This window comes from Acanthochromis polyacanthus, chromosome 17 (genome assembly GCF_021347895.1).
Source record: "Acanthochromis polyacanthus isolate Apoly-LR-REF ecotype Palm Island chromosome 17, KAUST_Apoly_ChrSc, whole genome shotgun sequence".
Classification (NCBI taxonomy): domain Eukaryota; kingdom Metazoa; phylum Chordata; class Actinopteri; family Pomacentridae; genus Acanthochromis; species Acanthochromis polyacanthus.
In genome coordinates this window covers 16,620,735-16,639,105 of record NC_067129.1, presented here as the reverse complement: position 1 = coordinate 16,639,105, position 18,371 = coordinate 16,620,735, and the positions used below count along the sequence as shown (strand labels likewise).

Sequence of the window (18,371 nt, the reverse complement as noted above, 5' to 3'; positions counted from 1 at the left end):
AAAAGTGAGATTTTTTAGAAAGGTTAGACGAAGGTCAGCTAAATAGCTGCACGGCTTAATGATAACAGTGGTTGCTCAGAGGGTCAGTTGGCCAGTTCCAGTATTTCCACATTGAAGCAGGTCAGACGAGGCCTATCTAATCTTTACAGGCACGATTAAATATGATGTCATGCTTAGGTTCAGTCGTGATAATTTTGTATTGTTTTGGTGTGTGACAAATTCCAGGACAGTTTCTCAACTTCATTTAAACATTTGCTAAAGCACAATCGTGTATTTAGTGAATTAAAGGTCAAGAGCTCAGCTTTATCAAACATGTTTTCAACATTCCAGAGAATATTTGACTAGTTTGAAAGGTACTATTTTAAAACGTGCCGTTTTTAAAGACATGTATCAAAAGTTTGAAGAGTATCATCCTTTAAGTTTTGCATTACACTAACAAACTCAGGCACTTTGGTGTCCTCATAAGCTCTTTTTCATCCATTGAGCCATGTCTGTTTTGTTGTGAGGACAGTATAAGTCCTCAATCAGCAGGTGAGGCTTTACATGTTTTGAGTGGTGAACTCAGTGACAGACAGCAGTGGGTGGACTCATAACCTATTCTCTCCAAATGCCAGGCTGAGGAATGCCAGTGACTGAAGAGTCCTTGAGGCTGTCGACGGACAGGACTGTGTGCAGCCAGAGCAGAGCCCCCGCTCACCTGCACACAGCAGATCCTCCCTGCCCCCAAACCAAAAGACCACAGTACAGTGTCCTCTCTGAACGTCCTCGCATTGTGACAGCACATTCAGGCCTGACATGAAATGATTTTTATGTGGACTATGCCCAAGTGAGATATTTTAGAAGGGTTACTCAAAGGTCAGCTGAATAGCTGCACGGCTTAATGATAACAATGGTTGCTTAGAAGGTCAGTTGGCCAGGTCCAGCTTTTCCACATTTAAACAGGTCAGACAGAGACCTATTTAATCTTTAGTGGCATGATGAAATTACAATGTCACGCTCAGGTTTTAGTTGTGGTCATTTTATATGGTTACCACACAACAACATTCACTTATCAAATCTTTGTAAGACTTCATTGTTCAGTTAGATCAGTCACATTGTTACCTTCATCTCAAAAAGTTTGTGGCCTGAATCTTCCCTTTGGATCTGGAGTCACATTCTCCACATTACCATAACTAGATCTTCCTAATCAGTTCTTCGTAACCAGTGTTTGTAGCCAAAAGTGATTTACATAAAAATATCAGCTGTGAAGCAAGTCCAGCAACATAAATGCCTACTAAAAAATAAATGATGGACGACAACACTCCCTTTAGCCTTAGTTTTCCATTGTAAACAGGATTGTTTTGGTAGTTTATGTGTGTATCCACAAGCTGGGGTCAAGAATTGCTACAGCTCCGGTGGGTGTGCAGATTGTGCAGGCTGGCGCTGCGATGCATCATGTGAGCTCACGGCATTGGCTCTACAGCTTCCCCAGCTATTTCTGTCAGTGTAAAATCATGAGAACCACTTTAACCAACACAAGGCTGGTCAGAGGGCAATATCTCAGCTCAACACAGTGCCAAGTCTGTTCCCTTTAACACGCCAACAGCCCAACGTAACAGGCCAACAGTCCAGCTGTACGCTGAAAATATATTAGATTTGTCTTTTTAAATTTGATGTTTGTCCATTGGAGGTTTGGGTCTCAGACAGACGAGTGTTTGAGTGTTAAGGCTGTGGTAGAAGTGACAAAAGTCCCTTTGCAATAGTCTTTTGTGAGGAGGTGGAATGTCCAAACAAACATTTTCCCAGGGTTTGGGTAATTCAGAGAGTGCTCCCTATAGGCTGTCAGGTTGAACTCTGCAACTCATTACTGACTGTGCTGAGCTGATTTACAATCACAGTGTCTTAAAGCTGTGATTAACGGGCATTTTATAAACACTTGGATTTGAAGTTAATTACACAAAATGTTGCATAGTTTAAAAATAATTAGTCTAGAAGGTTATGAATTTCTCTTTGCCAAAATTCTGTAAAATGAACCAGACAATGTCATCAAAAGTGCAGCTCAGAGAAACGAAGAAAAACGTGCAATATTCTTGTAAAGATGATGAAGATCATTTAATTATTTTATAAATACTTCTTTCTTTATTTCAGTATACAAAATAACAGTATGTACATCCACACAAAAGTGGTTTACAAAATCCATGAGTTCAGCTCATATGCTCTGAAAAATACAATATATTTTGAACTGCCTGCATGTCAGAAAAAAAAGGAGATAATGCACCATTTCACAAGGTCCTTAGATTTCTTCTCTCGTTCCACAGGGATGCAGGCATACCGTGATCCACACAGGACACATGTTGAGAGTCCAATACATCAACCACAAAAATGCTCCATGATTGAGAAGTACTTGAAGTTCCCTTTGTGTTCCTTTTTCCTCTGCTGTCCATGGCTGATGAGGAAAAAAGTTATAATAGTACCTAAAAAAAGCGTGGATCCATTAGAACCCTTCGATTTCCGTGGAATGAAGTCAACCATAAGTCTTTGTCTTCTCAGGAGAGTAGACACTCCCTCTCCTCCAGCTTAACATCCAATATTGTTTCTTTTTAGTAGAGATATAATAAAATAGACTTTCAGTATCCCTGTTGGAGGGGATGTATAATCATTAACAAGAAAAAGAAAAATACCCAGGAGGACGGCGATCTTCACATGAACCGACTGGCATTGTCATCACACTCTCCACATCCACGTTTGTGAAGCAAAAAAGCTTAGAAGCTCAACTGGCAGTTTGGAGATTGGATACAAAAAGGATACTGACACAAGAATAGACCACTTCTCGTTGAGATACGCATGCTAAAGCTTAAAACAAAAGTAAGCCTTGCTATTGTAGTGCTTTGGTTAATCTGTAGCCTTGGGTGGCTGGGTACAAAGTGGAGGACCGCTGGTGGGGCCGGCAGGGACTCATTTGCAAACGTATCTCTCCACGATCCGCTCGCATTTCTTGCAGGTTACGTAGCAGCACCAGTGGTACTTGCAGTGGCAGCGCTCCACCAGCTTCTCCGTGTACGGGTTGTAGCCGCGGCCACAGCACATCAGGTCACAGCTGTCACTGCCAACCGAGGTTTTGTTGCACTGCCTGAAAAATGCAGAAGACATGAAGCTTGTCATTCATTCTGTTTGGTGTTGCACTGGTGCATTTTCCCAACCAAGGTAAAGAATAAGGAGGCAAAAGTTTGTACCAAACCGCAGCCATGAAAGCTGAAAAGTTTCCAGTTTGCTTTCCTGCTCAAGACGATTAAATTTACAGCTTCATTTTAAAACATTTTGCACAATCTCGCAGCCTGCCAAGAGTCTACAATAGTCCTTTAAAAGGGCTTGACCGACCGATGTGCTTTCACCTTTTGTTCACTCCCTCTCCCAGACATTTTTTTTCCTTCCATTTTCTTTTTGTTTCGTTGTCTTTGGGCAGTCGGTGCTCTGCAGCCTCTCATTTCAGAAGCCAGGGGCATCTTGAATGCGCAGAGAATAGCCCTGCCATAAATCACACTGAATACACAGGGCTGCCCTCCCTCTCTTTAGCTCGCCCTTTACACATAATTGCTTTGTTTTATGATGGCAGAGTGTTAATGACCAGTTGGGTGAGAGAGCCACTGAGCTGATGGCTGTGAAGGAGGAGGAGGAGTGAAGGAGGAGCAGGAGGAGGGATAAGAGTCATCGAGAATGTAAGACAGGTTTATTACATCGGTGGGAGCTGGCAAATAGACAGAAACCCCCACACAGTTATGTTTTGTCAAGAGCAGGATCTTGTTATATCACTTCTGTGCTGCAAGTAGAGCAAGAGAAAAGCAGTACACATTCTATAGGTCACATCTGCTGGTTTTAGGAAGAGACACTAATGTAATTTAAGACCAAAGCACAGGGACAGGACACGCTTTTGGACCAGTGATCACACTTTAGGCATTAGGGACTGCTGCTAAAAATCACTCACCCTGCCCCAGATTCTCTTGTTAGTCAGACAAACTGCTGCCTGGTGTGGTTTAAGGGTCAGAGCTGACAAAACAGACATGAGCCAGGAAAATTCAAGTGTAAAAAACTGACAAAATCCAGTGGCCACCAGTGAGCAAGAAATGACGGATGAGATGGTAGTGGCGAAGCAGACGGTGTTGCGACTATGCGAATGTTTTAGTGCGGGGAAGCAGAGAATCTGTCCGATACAAATGGTGTAGACACATATGGGAATAATAGATACCTCGCATGCACGTTCACAGTTACTCATTCGCAAACGTCATGCTTAGACGTCATGCATTCATTGTAAAGACAGCAAATGGGTGTCTCGTGATTTGGCAGAAGAGCTATTGTTGTGGGCTGTGTGACTGCCGCGTTATCAAGCTGCAGATGGTGAGTGTTCTTGACATAAAACATATCTTCTGCTTATCTGTACAGCGGCACAAGGCAGAGCGACACATGATATGACAGTCATATGATGTGCAACATTCATAACAAACATCATGCGCCATTTAGTGGCTTTTTTTATCCACAGTGGCTTCACACAACCAAGATCGCATTCTGTAGTTTGTTGTGGTGGACACACGAAACTACGAATGTTCTTGTGAAGTGTTATGCGTCTGGATAAATGAGCTGACAGATGATCAGTGGGGTAAGGCTGGCGAAATTACATGAAATTAAGTTTTCATGTTACCAGAGAAACTCCAACAATCCCTTCTGCCACCCTTAAATTGAGCCGCTAAAGCCATGTAATTCAAAACAAAATAGTAAAGCTTATGATCTATCTTTCTCTGGAATAGTTATCCATATGTAGGAAATTCAATAAGATAGCACTGCATATTTGTGATGCATTTATCTGATTATTGGTTTGCCAGATCTGAGCGAGAGTCCGACCCTCAGACATATGAGCTCCTTACTGCTTGGTAACTTCTCACAAAGCACAACCATTCCAACTAAAACACTGAAGTGGAATGGTGTAAGTAAACCTTTATCTCTGTGGGACTATTAAGTATTTCCCTGTTTGTGTGGCCCTCTCAAATCAATATCAGCTTGAGTGCACTCCGTCCTAAGAATAACCGCATTTGTAATTGTCACAGATAGCAGGACAAGGACTCCAGTCACAGTGGCCTTTTCAGCGGCACATGCTCAGACAAGCCACAGACGAAGCACTCTCAGGGGCCATTGGTCGTTATCAGCCAGCCTGTAAACTAAACAGTGCCACCAGGAAGACCAGCACTCCACTTGAGTCAACATCCTGGATGAGCAGACATTCAGGATTGGTCATTTCCTTTCTTTTAGTCCAGAACCGATTTGAGTCATGCTATTAAATCTACCTTCAAACAATAGGGAAATACCAACACTACACAATATCCCCCTCTTTGTCATGCACAGTAAGCGTCAAAGAGTGTGCGACCTGACTGTCTCACCTGTCCTGTGTGCCAACAGAGCCTTGTTTTTCATTCTTGGTGCAGAAATCCGGGGAGCTCTGCAGGTAGACCAGCTCGTTCTCCCTCACCGGCCTGATGTCAATGTCTTTGGGTACGAGTTGCTTGCGTGTCCCCATGGGCCGGTGGACCACTTTGGTGGCCGACAGGTACTTGGTCTTCAGGTCCATGGCGATCTCCCTCAGGTCTTGCAAGCCTCTCCAGCAGGTCCTTATTGAGCATGATCCAGACACACCATGGCATTTACACTTCATCACCAGTGCATCTCTCAGCGCCTAGGAATGAAGCCAGAGGACATGGAGATTAACGTACGGTATGAGACTGTTAAGCATGGCACCAAACCGATATATTTTTCATTTTGCTTTAAGACTGCCCACCTGTCGCCCAACTTCACTGTTGTGCAGGTGCATCAGTTTGTTGGCATGGGAGCCTGAACGCTTCATCTTCATTGGAGCGTCAGAGAACTTGGAGCCCATGATCAAACCGTAGTGCAGGTTGTCAGCGCAGCCACCCCAGCGATAGCCAGGCTCCGGGATCTCGGCAGGGATAGGGCCACACGAGCACAGCCGCAAATCCCCAGTCGTGCATGCCCGTGCTATGGTGTGGCTGATGGTTGCCGCGGAGAGGGCGTAGACAAACGCAGCCTCCCTTGTTCCTGATGAAAACAGATAGCGAAACCCTAATTATACACTGTAGGTACAAGGAGAATATGCCAGAGTCTTTAGGCCTTGGCCTTGTAAACTAACAGACATCAAAGCTGTTCACTGATGACCGTCTCCTGAGTTTGAAGATAAAAGTGCAGCACAAATTACATTCACTGGTTAGAAACAGTTATTAGGACTGGAACTAACAATTATCTTCTGTAACGGTTAATTTGCAGATCTTATCTTGATTTATTGTTTGGTTTATTACATCTACAAAATTAATACAAAATATGATGAAGTGCCTGGAGTCCTATGTAATGCCATCAGATGTGTAAGTTTGTCTAAAAATCTAAAAGACTCAGTGTACTATCACATAAGACAAGTAAAAGTAGCAAATCCTCACAATTTAGAGGATGGGGGATAGCCAACATTTATCAGTTTTGCTTAAAAAAATATTACAACAAATCAGGTAAGTGACATTTCAGCTTTAGCAGCTGTTAGTAGGAAAATACTAGCCGATTCCAAAATGTAATACATGAAGTAGTATTTACATAATGCTACCGGTTTTTGAGTAGTTGGACGTGTGTGCTTTCCATCCTGCCAAAAGCTGAAAGTTTTCATTTTATTTAGACAAGCTGCTGCTCTACTATCACTTATTGTAATGTATGCGGAAGTGCTAGCGTGGCGCGGAATGAGGTCAGCTTTAACAGATGTTGCTTACAGTGGATTCCAGTGATGAACAATTATTACACTGAATGAAAAAAAAAATCAAAACATCCACGCAAAGTTCTCAAATTACTTCTGTTTCATAATCAGCTCCTCTGCTGTCCATCCGTCCTATTCCTCCATCTCGCTCTCTGCTTGTCTTACGACTCTGACAAAAAAGCAGCCGACCCAGGGCACAAAACGTATCTATCAAACATCACTGCTAATGTTGTAACGCAGAGTGAGCGCTGATGTAATTGGAAGTGATGTGTGCACACAAAGCACATGTGAAAGGCCGAGGAGCAATTGGAAGTAAGGGAAGAAATCACGTATGACCGTGGGCTGGTTAGATCAAAGCCATCCCTGGACAGAGATGAGCCATTTCCTGTTCAGTGCAGACTGTTCATTTGGCAAATAGCAGCCATGTCCTTTTTGGGGAGCACTGCAACCCCCACCCCCCCATCCCCACCCACAACCCAGCAACTGCTTCTGTCCAATTCAAGGTCGTCTTGGCAAAGGAAAAAGCCAAGTCAGACTGCAACGCAAACAGGCGTGCAATCTGAAAATGCCGTGGATTTGAGAAATCACAAACCAATTATTATAACATACAGAAAGTACATATGTTGGAGCAGAGCAGCGGGGTGGTGTCAGTTAACAGCTTCAGTATAAATCCCTGGCGAGGGCTCCTCAGGAATAAATGATGGAATAATTAGGCTGGCAGCAGAAAAGTGGAAAAATGAGACAACATATCATCCTAAACCAGAAATCACTTTTGAAAGCAGCATATTTCTGTATCGGACTTCTTTTGACAGCAGTCCTACTAACATGTACGCATAAATAAACTGATCATTAGTATACCTCGGTCAAGGTCCGGCCGATACTTCGGGGCATCAACGGGAATGTCGATGGAGGAGCAGTTCCAGCGCATGTCAGTGAAGGTCTTCTGACATGTTTTCTTGACTTCACGGGCAGCCTGGATGATGGTTTGCATGAGCTCCAAGTTGCTGCGGCAGAGCTGAGCTTGTGAGGAAACCATGCCGGGCAGCTGCTTACAATGCTGGGTCTGGTTGATGTGTAAAGATGCAGGAGTGTGTGATAGTGCTCTGCAAGAGGGCAAGAAGCTTTAGGTCAGTAAACATTATACAGTCCATATTCCCTTAACTATGGTGGCAACGGCAACAGCGCTGATTGCGTAATAATGCATTTTTGTTTTCCGACTTGTGAAATTGCCATGTTTACAGAAAAACAAAGTATGCTGGGAGTTTTATTTGCAGTCCTGTTTTAGCAATTCGAGGTTCTAGCGTATGCACAATTCAGGCCTGTGAAAGACATCACATTTTAACAAAAGACTGAAAAATCGAAACAGATAATGCTTCAGGCGGGGAAATATTTTGGCGTGCGTTGCAGCTAAGAGCCATCTTATCACAGTAAAAATCCCAAAGGAAAGTCAGCTGCAGGTTCATAAAATACAAGTGACACGTTCTTGGCACAAGACTTTCCTTTTGTTAAAGCACAGAAGAGGCCTCAAGATATGCCAAAACGTAAAAAAAACAAAACCCTCACTAAATTCTGGTCCTTAGATGAAAAAGTGCATAGATCCATCAGCATCTGAATTTTCAACCACAGGGAACATTCTCCTCGGTGGCCTCAGTTTGACATGAATCATTTGTTTCCAATTATTAAAAGGTGAACACTTTGATTTCAACTATTTGAACTTATTGGGGATTAACTTAGTAGTTAAACCACAGGCGAAGCAGTGTAGCTGTGATCTCTGCTTTCCGTATCTTGCGCTCTGTTCAGAGTTCGTGAGAACCAGGCTACGCCGCCTGCACCTTGGCCTGTTTTGCATTAGGGGCTGAGGGGCCGCCAGTTGGTGCCCAATGATAAGCTGTGACTCCACTGGGCTCGTAGTAACCCAGCACTCACAGGTGTTTACAGCCGCATCTGTTTTGTATTGCACCGCTGTGAATTATCAAGACTGTAAGACTTCATACCTAGATTTAGCACATGGCATCCCGGCTTTCATGGGTATTACAACCTCTCATTCTGATAGCAAGCCACAATGTGGAAAGGTATGTTTTCCCAGTGATTAGCATAGGGGATAAAACAAATACACACCATGACACGCAAACTGAGAAGAATCGGTTTATAGGAGTACTAAACACTCAACTGAAATGTACACAAATTCAAAAAATAGCAACCTGGGAATTTTATGGACTTTCCAGAATTATGGTGAAAATTATTGTTTGCGTTTACGCTGCCATAAAAACAGTGTGGTAGTCCGTATGAGGAGTCAACATTTTTGTCAACATTTGCAGCATCTCAGTTTCCTACTACAGCCGCTGTTTTTAGGATTTGAGGCCTCACTAGACTACACAGGGAAAGCAGTGACATCAGTGGCGCTGTCTGCACCACCATGACGCCTTGTCATCCCGATTTTGTTTTCGGTTCTTTTTCTTATTTTATGGCGGGAGATAAATTCGATCTGTGAACTGAAACTCACACACGTCCCCTTTTTACTGTAAAATTAAAAAACAAAAAAACAAAGAGCTTGCGGCTCATAAGAAGGGCCAGCTAATCTGCTGTCCCCTCCATCAGATGCACATGTACAGAACACAGTCTCTCCCTCGATCAGGAGCAACTTGAAGAATGTTGGGGCCCATTTTAAAGCTGCCATGGGTCCACCACTCCATAAAACAGGCAGCAAAGAGCCACACAATATCGTGTATCTTTGTGACGTCATCTGTTTTGACATCGTTCAAATGCAAAGCAGTGTAAAAAAAATGGCAAAAGAATGAGACGGCAGCACTCCTCAGAATACTTACAGCCATTTGATGCCGGAGCAGACCTGAGACAGCAGCAGAGCCGTGAGCACACCAAGAGGCAGGGCATGAGAGCTGCTCCTCATGGTTGGACAGTGGCTCCGGTTCACACAGGACACAGATACAAAGGGCTGGTGGGCTTCTTGGCGCAAACTCAAAGGTCAGCTCTCATGGCACGGCCTCCTCTGCGAGATCCTGTATTAAATCATAGAAATAATATCAATGACTCAGCTGTGCTACAGCAGGCCAGATGTAACATTTGAAGAACTGAACTATTTTTTTTAATTTTGCGGTTGGTTGAATAATGCAGTGTAAGTTTTTGCGTGAGCTCTGAAAACCTTACAATGTGGAGACCTCATTTAAAAACGCGCCAAGGCCGACTTTCAATTTGTTAAAACAATGAAAGAAAAATGTGAACTCTTGATTCCGTAATCACATCCAAATCCTAGGCCGACAGCCTCACACATTAAATAACAAGGAGAAAATAATTCAAATAAGCTTCCTCAGAAATAGTTGCTGAAAAGTTTTCTTGCAGTGTTACATTCGCTCAAGCATGTTTGAAATAAAATCCACAGTGATACAACACTAAAGCCTCTATTTGCAAGCAAGTAAACACACTGGAGACAAAAGTAACTGCAGTAAAACCTTTAAAAAAGTACGTTTAGCTGGACTGTTTACTGACTCATTCTGCATCTGTAGGCAAGCACAAATGCTTTCTACTTTATGTTGTTTTGTGATCGCCTAGACTAGTCAATACATCAGATGTGATAGATTCTGGTTCTTACAGGCATATTTTGGATATTACATTTGGATGAGCTTTACGGGGGTGAAATAGTTAGGTTACAGGTTATACAGTCACACCAATTTCTGCTCAAGTTTGGGCCAGACTCATTCAGCCGAGGATGGCCTATTTCCCTCCACAAAGAACTGCGTTTGAAAGCGTCTGTAAATCAGTTTGGTATCACCTCTGCTAGAAAAAATGGAAAGAATTTCGGATGAGCTCGGATGAAGGCGGTAATTTGCGGGCAGCACATCAGGAGCTTTATCAGATCTGTGCAGATAAGACGTGTCTTTGAAGGCGGCTTAAAGCGAGCTCCTTCACACCGCAGGTAGCTGACAATGTGCCTGTTAGAAAGCAGCTCCTCCTCGGCGCTGATTGGCCGAAACTTTACTCGAAACTGCGCGATATTAATCAGTCAAATGAGCCCCAGCTGAAGGCATTGTCACTGTTTTACAAGCACCACAGAGGTCAACCCCTAGAATAAAGTACTAAAAATAATAATAATAATGAAGTCATTTATTGTGACTTAAACAGAGGGAGAGTGTTTTGCTGCTGTGTTTGCTCACACACTCCTATCTGCAGCTCCAACAGATTTACTGCTTTGTGTTTGGCTGAAGTGGCTCTAATGGCAGCTCCTGTTTGCAGATAAAGATAGACTCAAACTAGATAAGCTCGGTCATGTTTCCTAACCAATCAGTGGAGTTGCATTGGTGCAGACTAACATGCAGAGTGGGACTGACATTTTATCAGAAATATGATAATATTACAACACCACTGTTTGCAAGCCAGACAAATTTTTAAAGTCGCTCTGAAGACAAAAGTGTCCGAACCTGACGCGCACAAGTCGTGAATTTAGCCATAAAATTCAAACGCTTAATAATCATAATTATGTGGACATAAAACAGCATTATTCCTGTCTTCAATTATTCTATTACAATTTCTCTCAATATTGGTATTCCGCCACAAAAGAGCAACAAGTCCTGTGCCTCCGATCTTAGACTTTTACGCAGCGCGCCGTCAGGGCTGCAGCCAAACCAAACTTCTCCTCACCTTTGCCGCGGCGCTCAGCGTCCTCTGTTCAATAAACCAACAGGAGAAAGAAGAAGGGAAGAAAAGAAAGAAAATCTCAGTAGATCCTTTAAGAGAGCTGCTGTCTGTGTCGCTATCAGCCAGATGAATGCGTAAAATCCAGCACGGGGTGGTAGAGTAGCTCCGGACAGGTACGCATGGTGTGTCGGTCAGTGCGAGTTCTGAGAGAGAGAGAGGGAGAGAGGGAGGTCGTGGAGTGGAGGAGAGCGAGCGAGTGAATGTGAGTGGGGGCAGACTCAGCTCTAAAAGTACCCCTGCCCTGCTTTGATCTCACTGCTGATGTCAGAACAGCATTAGCATAAGAAAGCAGGCAGCACCGGGCCCAGAGCGGCACGACTGGGATAAGAACGCAATGTAGCTGGATTGATATCCGAGTGGACACACTCCGGAACAGCCCCGTAATATTCCCGCTGGGAGCCGCAGTGACTTACAGTGTGTCTGTGATGACGAATAGTCCTTACGCTGACCTTATTTTAAAGATATTTTTATAGTTTCTCTGGTATCATGATCCCATAAAATTCCACTATACATTCCTGAAGTTCAAAGTTCCTTATCGAGCTTCGTAATAACCAGGATTCTCCCATCACCACTAATTCTGTGAAGGTATTAATGAGCTCTGAAATATCAAATCAGAGTAAGTTATGTTTCTGGATTAGACTGAAAACAAATTGTCCCTCAATTATCTTCTTCTTCAGTGTCACTTCTAATGGTTCTAATGCTGCTTATGTGCAATCTTCTGCCCATATTCATTCTATTTTATTGGTTTTTATTTGATTTCATTTACCTCCCACACTGTATTGTATATATCTTACCTTTTATTCTTAATATAGTCTTGCTTTATATGTACATTTGATTTTATTATTTATTGTTGTTTTTCATTTAGCTTGTTGTCAGTGCACTGTCCAGTGGCAGCTCTTTATATATTCATATTTATCTATTCTATTCTAGAGTCATGCTATATTTGTTCTACATGGCAATGTGCAAAAGTAATGTTTTTATTTTGCACAAGAGGTTCTGTATTAGATTTAGCTCCTCAACAATTGCGATCATTTATGATGATAAGTGTTAAAATGCCAAAAAGATATTCATGTTTTGTAACTGATTTTATAAAGTGACCCAAATTGATTGTACGAAAGTGGCATTATGGTTTGGAACACCAAAATCAAACTAGATATCTTCTGTATTTGCTGATTTCAAAAGTCCATGCCTTGCAGAAACACACGGACTGAAGGAAGCGTTTTACTATAATTGCTGAAAGTGTTTGTGTCCCATGCTTTTCATCAAAATCTATTCAGAAACTATGTTTTACTTAAGGCGCATGTTGCAGGATTTTCTTTTGCGCTCACTCCAAGCAAAAATACAACAAGGACGCAGCTGTGGTGAATTTATGCTTGATTATTCTTTTGTTTGGAAGAAAATTGCCCTTACAGAAAATGTTTCTTTTAGTCAAGCTAAAAGGAAGTGTCTGCGTCACAGACACACCCTGAAACGAAACAGTTTGTCTCTAAAATGAAAAGGTAAATGCTGCTCTGAATTCGCTGTGACACTAAAACACCTTTTATTTATTAATATGGAATCCATATAATAGCTATGATATATATACCATAACACAGTGTGACATGATATTCCAGATACACACACATACACACAAAATGCTATCCAACATGTGTTCTTAAAGTCAAATAAAAGGATCCTAAAGTTACACAGAGTTTTCCTGTACTGGCTGTTTTCCTTAAATATTACCTACACTGTAAGCGATATGTTGCCGGGCCAGCTGTGGGAAAGTAATGTATAGTTTCCCTCAGAATCCACTGCACCTCCAGCGCTCAGGCAAAAGGCAACACTGAGCTGTTGTCCAGACCTTGACCTTGGGGCTGGTATAGGTAACAGGGCTGGACTGGTGCACTGCTGGCTGCTCCAGTGGGACCAGCAGGCCAGGTGTTGTCATGCAGCCTCTGGAGCACACAGCCAGCCCTCTTCCCCTGGGAACACCCTGATCCTGTGTCCAAATCTGTTTGCCAAGCAGGGTTCACTACATAATAGCTGCACGTGTGCGCATCATATTTACAGTACGTGGGGCTGCGATCCCAGTTCCAATGCGTTTTACATGGCAGTCAACTGTGAATGGGCACAGGGTCGGAGCGTGTGTGGGAGTTGTGGAGCTTCCAGCAGGACCGGGCCCGTCTACAGACAGGCTTTTTACACACAGGCTCTCCATTCCTGAGCTAGGATCAACACACAGCTCCTTGATCTTCACATCTCGCCCTCCAAGCTGCACACAGAGGGGGGGACACCTTCTGATGAGGGGGGGATAAGAGAGCCACCGGAGTTCATGATAATGAAATAAGTCATGTCATGTAACAGCAGAACCAGAGCTGACTTATGATAGATAATCCACATCTGGGATGAAAACCAGCTTCATGGAGATAATGTTACACTTATGCTGTATTTTTTAAACTGTCACTATAATCAGCTTTAGACATGCAGATTACTTCTGAATAAGCAGCAATGTGTCTAACAAAATACACAAAATAATTACAGTTCCAAGTCTCCGGAATGAGCATTTATAGCATGCTGTTGCTGAACCCAGATGTGGTTTGAGTCTCAGCTTGAAATGTATATTCAAAGGAGTCGACCTGTAAATGGGATAAGACTTATAAGATTTGGAGATATCAGTAAAACCCAACGCAATACTTCAAAAACTGACATTATCAGTTTATATAAATAGACACTGTAATTAGTCTTTGGTGAAAGTTATATATCACAATTGTCGTGTTGCAAAACTATTGCCACAGTGTCATGTTTTAGGAAAGATTTTCCGAACATGATGAATGGAGGATGGAGTCAGCTCTGCTCTGGCTGAATACAGTGTTAATGTATGGTGAAGTCTCCCAGCGCTGGGCCATTGTCCTCCGAATCTCAAGAGGATCAAGCCAATATCACGAATCAGGAGGCTCACTGGGGGAGGGGAATAAGGACACTCAACTTTCACCCAGGAGGATCAGCGACTGAATGGGTGCAGAGTTACTATTATGCCCTTGGAAAATACTCCCATGCTCCTGCAGGGTTACAAAACTAAACCGTGCTCCGACTAACAGTGCAGTGGAAATGTCCGCCTCTGTTTCTCAGTTTGCAAATGAAAAGGTTTCGTGATAATCACAAAACAATCCCTGCATAGTTTTAAACAGTTCAAGATGATTTAAAAGGGAGAATTTAAAAAAAAGACAGTAAAGGACAGTTGGTAGTTATGTTTTGATGTCAAACTTTCATTACTCACTCGGGTAAAGAAAAGAATAATTTAATCTCACTGCCTTGCTTTTATTTCTTAAATGTGGCCCCTTTCATTTTGTCAGTGTTTGATAAAATGACAGCAACATGCAAAACCACAGCGATAAACTAATAGAGGTTTAACTCTCTGATGAGGTACGCTCATCTCTGCCTGTTCTCTATTATCAGCCAAACTCCTCTGACCATAGATAATTTTCAAATCAAAATTAAATCCAGGCGTTTGATTAACAGCCATCACAAATGCAAAGAAACAAAAAGTTAAAAGGGATTTTTCAAATGGAAGCTATTAACAAATGTAATGGTTAGTTTTCATTTTGCCTCTTCAACAAAACACTGAGCGGCACAGGGCTCTGCTGCCAGCTGAATATTAATAAATAACAAGAACATTATGTTCCATCAGGAGCATCCTCTGAAGGGTGAAACGATTCAGATCGGACCAGTGGAAGGACAGCGACAGCTCCCTGTTAGCCAGGTGAAAATCCCATCACCTTCTGGTGTTCCTCCTGTGAAAGCTGCCACACCTCACAGTGGGGATCGCCACAGAAACAACAAGCTACGTCCAATCTGCAGGACGAGATTTGGCCCACGTCTTTTAAATACCATTTGTTTACGACCTCTGTCTGTATTGTGCTTTGAGGATGGAGCCCTTTCAAGTAACAGATGGGCGACACTTTTGAACACGTCATGTGGTCCTCAAGGCTGCAGTTCACCACGGTGATTCTGGAGTCTGACCGGGAGTCCACCACGGCTGCACGGTCATGGCTGAACAGAAAAATCACCATAGCTGCTTGACTTTGAGCTGAAAGCACAAAAGTTGCCAACATTAGGGGTTAACAAACCAAAAGAGGAATGAATTCCAGCTGCAGGATATGTCACCGCTGCAGCCTGACTGTCAGCCAAGGTCCAAGTGATAAATTAAAACATAGCTACAGATTCCTTAAAAATTAACATAAGGGGATTCTATTTTTAGGTTGATTTTCCCTTTAAAAAGAGACACTTCTTAAAGCACGAAGGGCGGCAGCACTGTCTCACACAGGTCCTCTATCACAGCGTATAACACCATGTCAGTGCATCTGAAGAGGTGTTGCTGGAGGGGAGCAAAAGGTGTTGAGGGCAGAGGGGTTTGAGGTGAACCATGTGGGTGGAGGGATGACTTCAGCAGTCTGGGATGCTCCGTTCATTCACAAATGTCTCTCCACCCGCACCTCCCGGTAAACACAAGTCAAAAGCGACAGAGGAACCCCAAGGAAAAGTACCAGGCCAGCAGCAGGCCTCTAAACAGTACAATAGATAAATTGTGCAGATACATCTGGTTCTTATGAATATCGCCCTTTAGATTGTGACTGGTGGAGACGTAAGAGCACTAAAGCCTCGTGATAAATGATTAAAGCTTACTTCTGTAAGGATTAAAAGAAGTGCTTGAAATTCCAAACTGCATGACCGTCGCTCTCCAAAAACATCATGAAGTCAGGAGTCATTACCGAGAGTCAAACAAAGCGTGTGAGACATCTTAAAATAAATGTTATTCACTGCCTCATGATCGGATAATCTCTTACTGAGCTGAGGAGTATGCAAGGACAATCCTTCATATTTTACTTACTGCTTCTCATCCTATAGGTTTACAATAAAAATGAAGTGCTCTTCAAGAGTACAATCAACAAGCTGACGTCTGAATAATTCAAACCAAAAGTTTTACTTGACTAGTAGTACTGAGGGAATCTGGATTGTGGCCTGTGTTGCCAATTTTCCCTGAAAGGTAACCTTGAAATAAAATCCACTTAAGCCCTCTGTCTTCCCCTCCAGAGGGTAGTTAAATCCTGCCTGTGTATGGACATGATTACAGAGTGCCACGGGTCTTACATCAGTCCAGAACCTTGACTTCCAGCAGGAAACCTGGTGCACGGGTCAATTATGGCAATACCTTGTTTTGCTTAGAGACAGAGGATGTGTGCTTCATGCTCAAACACTCTGGCTGCACCTTAACGTTCACTTAGACATTCAAAGTGCAAATAAATAAGACCCAGCTTGCAGGAGGCGTATTGCTCCTGGCAGAATATGCAGAGATGGCGTTGCTGCTGTGAGGCCTGTGGACCTGCGGCGGGCGGCCCACAGCGGAGGCAGATCCGTTTGCTCAGCAGCTGAGAGGGGACGCGGAGATGCTCCTTTCACACTGAGCTGAGCACCGACAATCAGGGCTTTGTTAGGGAGGCATCTGCTGTTACAGCTCACAGGAAGAATACATGTCAATTTAAAAAGTGCCCTCAGTGGGGTTATCAGTGCTAAAAGATAGCATGCCTTCAAGACAACAAACAAAACGTATGCAAATAGCAGGTTTTAACTATTCCTGGAACCTGGATGTTTCAGAGGAAATAAGGTCTGAAAAAATAAATCAGGTAATTAACTTAAAAGTGCTTAAATAAGCCTGGAGTTTTGTGTCACTGAAGCTTTAGTCATTTAAGAATTGTCATCTGTTGTTTTGAAGGCGAAACATTACAGGTAAACAGGATAAAATCATAATAAAATGTTTTTGTGTAGGACACATTTTCTGAAATGTTTTAAATATGCAAATGTGGCACATTACATATAAGAATATCGATTTCGGAACAGAAATATGAACATTGTATAAGTTTCTAATTTTATTTTTTGAATATCTCTTTTTGTTGCTCAATAACAGAAAGCACTGTGTGGAGATTTCCAGGTCAGAGTCGGAGAGAAAACTCATTTTGAGAACACAGCCTTTAAAGACATGATTAAAACTGAAATCTACAGAAGCAAATAGACAAAGTACAGTAAAACAAAGACTTAAATGTGTATTTTGGATGTTTTCTCTCCACTCATCTGGAAGAAAACACTGGAGAAGCAAAATATTACAAGCTTCAAACATGACCAGTGCACAAAAATGTTTTGTCTGTAGTATCATGCCTTAAGGAAAACTGGAACACACCAGAAGAGACAAATACTGTGCAATGCAACTTAAAATTAACATTCAGAATAATACTACCATTGTTCAATAGTTCTGTAAATAAAAGATTACGAACCGTGGGTTTCGGCAAAGCCTTGAATGATAACATCTACAGCATATTGCCTCTTTAATTGTCAGCAGAGAGGATGTATTGTAGAAATGCCTCTTGTAAATTCCTCTACACCAGATGGGAATCCATGGCCAATAATTGACAAGTAAAGCCCACAGAATGCACTTTTTCTTAGGAATTACATATTAACCAAACCACAAGGCAACAATGGAGCTCAAAAGCGACGACTTGCATCACTGGTGGAAACATGTCAAACCTGTCGACCTCACATACCCAGCATTGCAGTGGCATTACATTACTTGACTACAAACAGCAATTTTAAAGCAAATATTTAGCGGAGATCTAGAGATTATTTAGTGGTTGTGTGACCTTAATAACTCTCCCTCTAAACCCACATCCTTGTTGATCAGTAAGGGAATTATGCAAGACATTTCATTCAATACACCATCAAGTGCAATCATTAACTCTTGTTTTCTGGATTGTGACTTTTCACTTTGAGAACAGGCTTGAAATCAGGCAGAACCAAATCACAGCTACTGTATATGTCGAATTTCCCAGTGCCATCACGTATGGCACCTGCGGCTGTG

General features: G+C 42.5%; 1 protein-coding gene across 1 annotated transcript; it reads right to left on the bottom strand.

Moving 5' to 3' along the window:
* Positions 1-2,066: 2,066 nt before the first annotated feature.
* On the bottom strand, positions 2,067-11,794 carry wnt11 (wingless-type MMTV integration site family, member 11). Its single transcript, XM_022194938.2, has 6 exons — positions 11,426-11,794; positions 9,598-9,789; positions 7,631-7,875; positions 5,801-6,078; positions 5,406-5,698; positions 2,067-3,109 (listed from the first exon to the last, which is right to left on the bottom strand). The coding sequence occupies exons 2-6, from the start codon at positions 9,678-9,680 to the stop codon at positions 2,935-2,937; spliced, it is 1,074 nt and encodes a 357-aa protein (XP_022050630.1). The 5' UTR covers positions 9,681-9,789; positions 11,426-11,794; the 3' UTR covers positions 2,067-2,934.
* Positions 11,795-18,371: the final 6,577 nt, after the last annotated feature.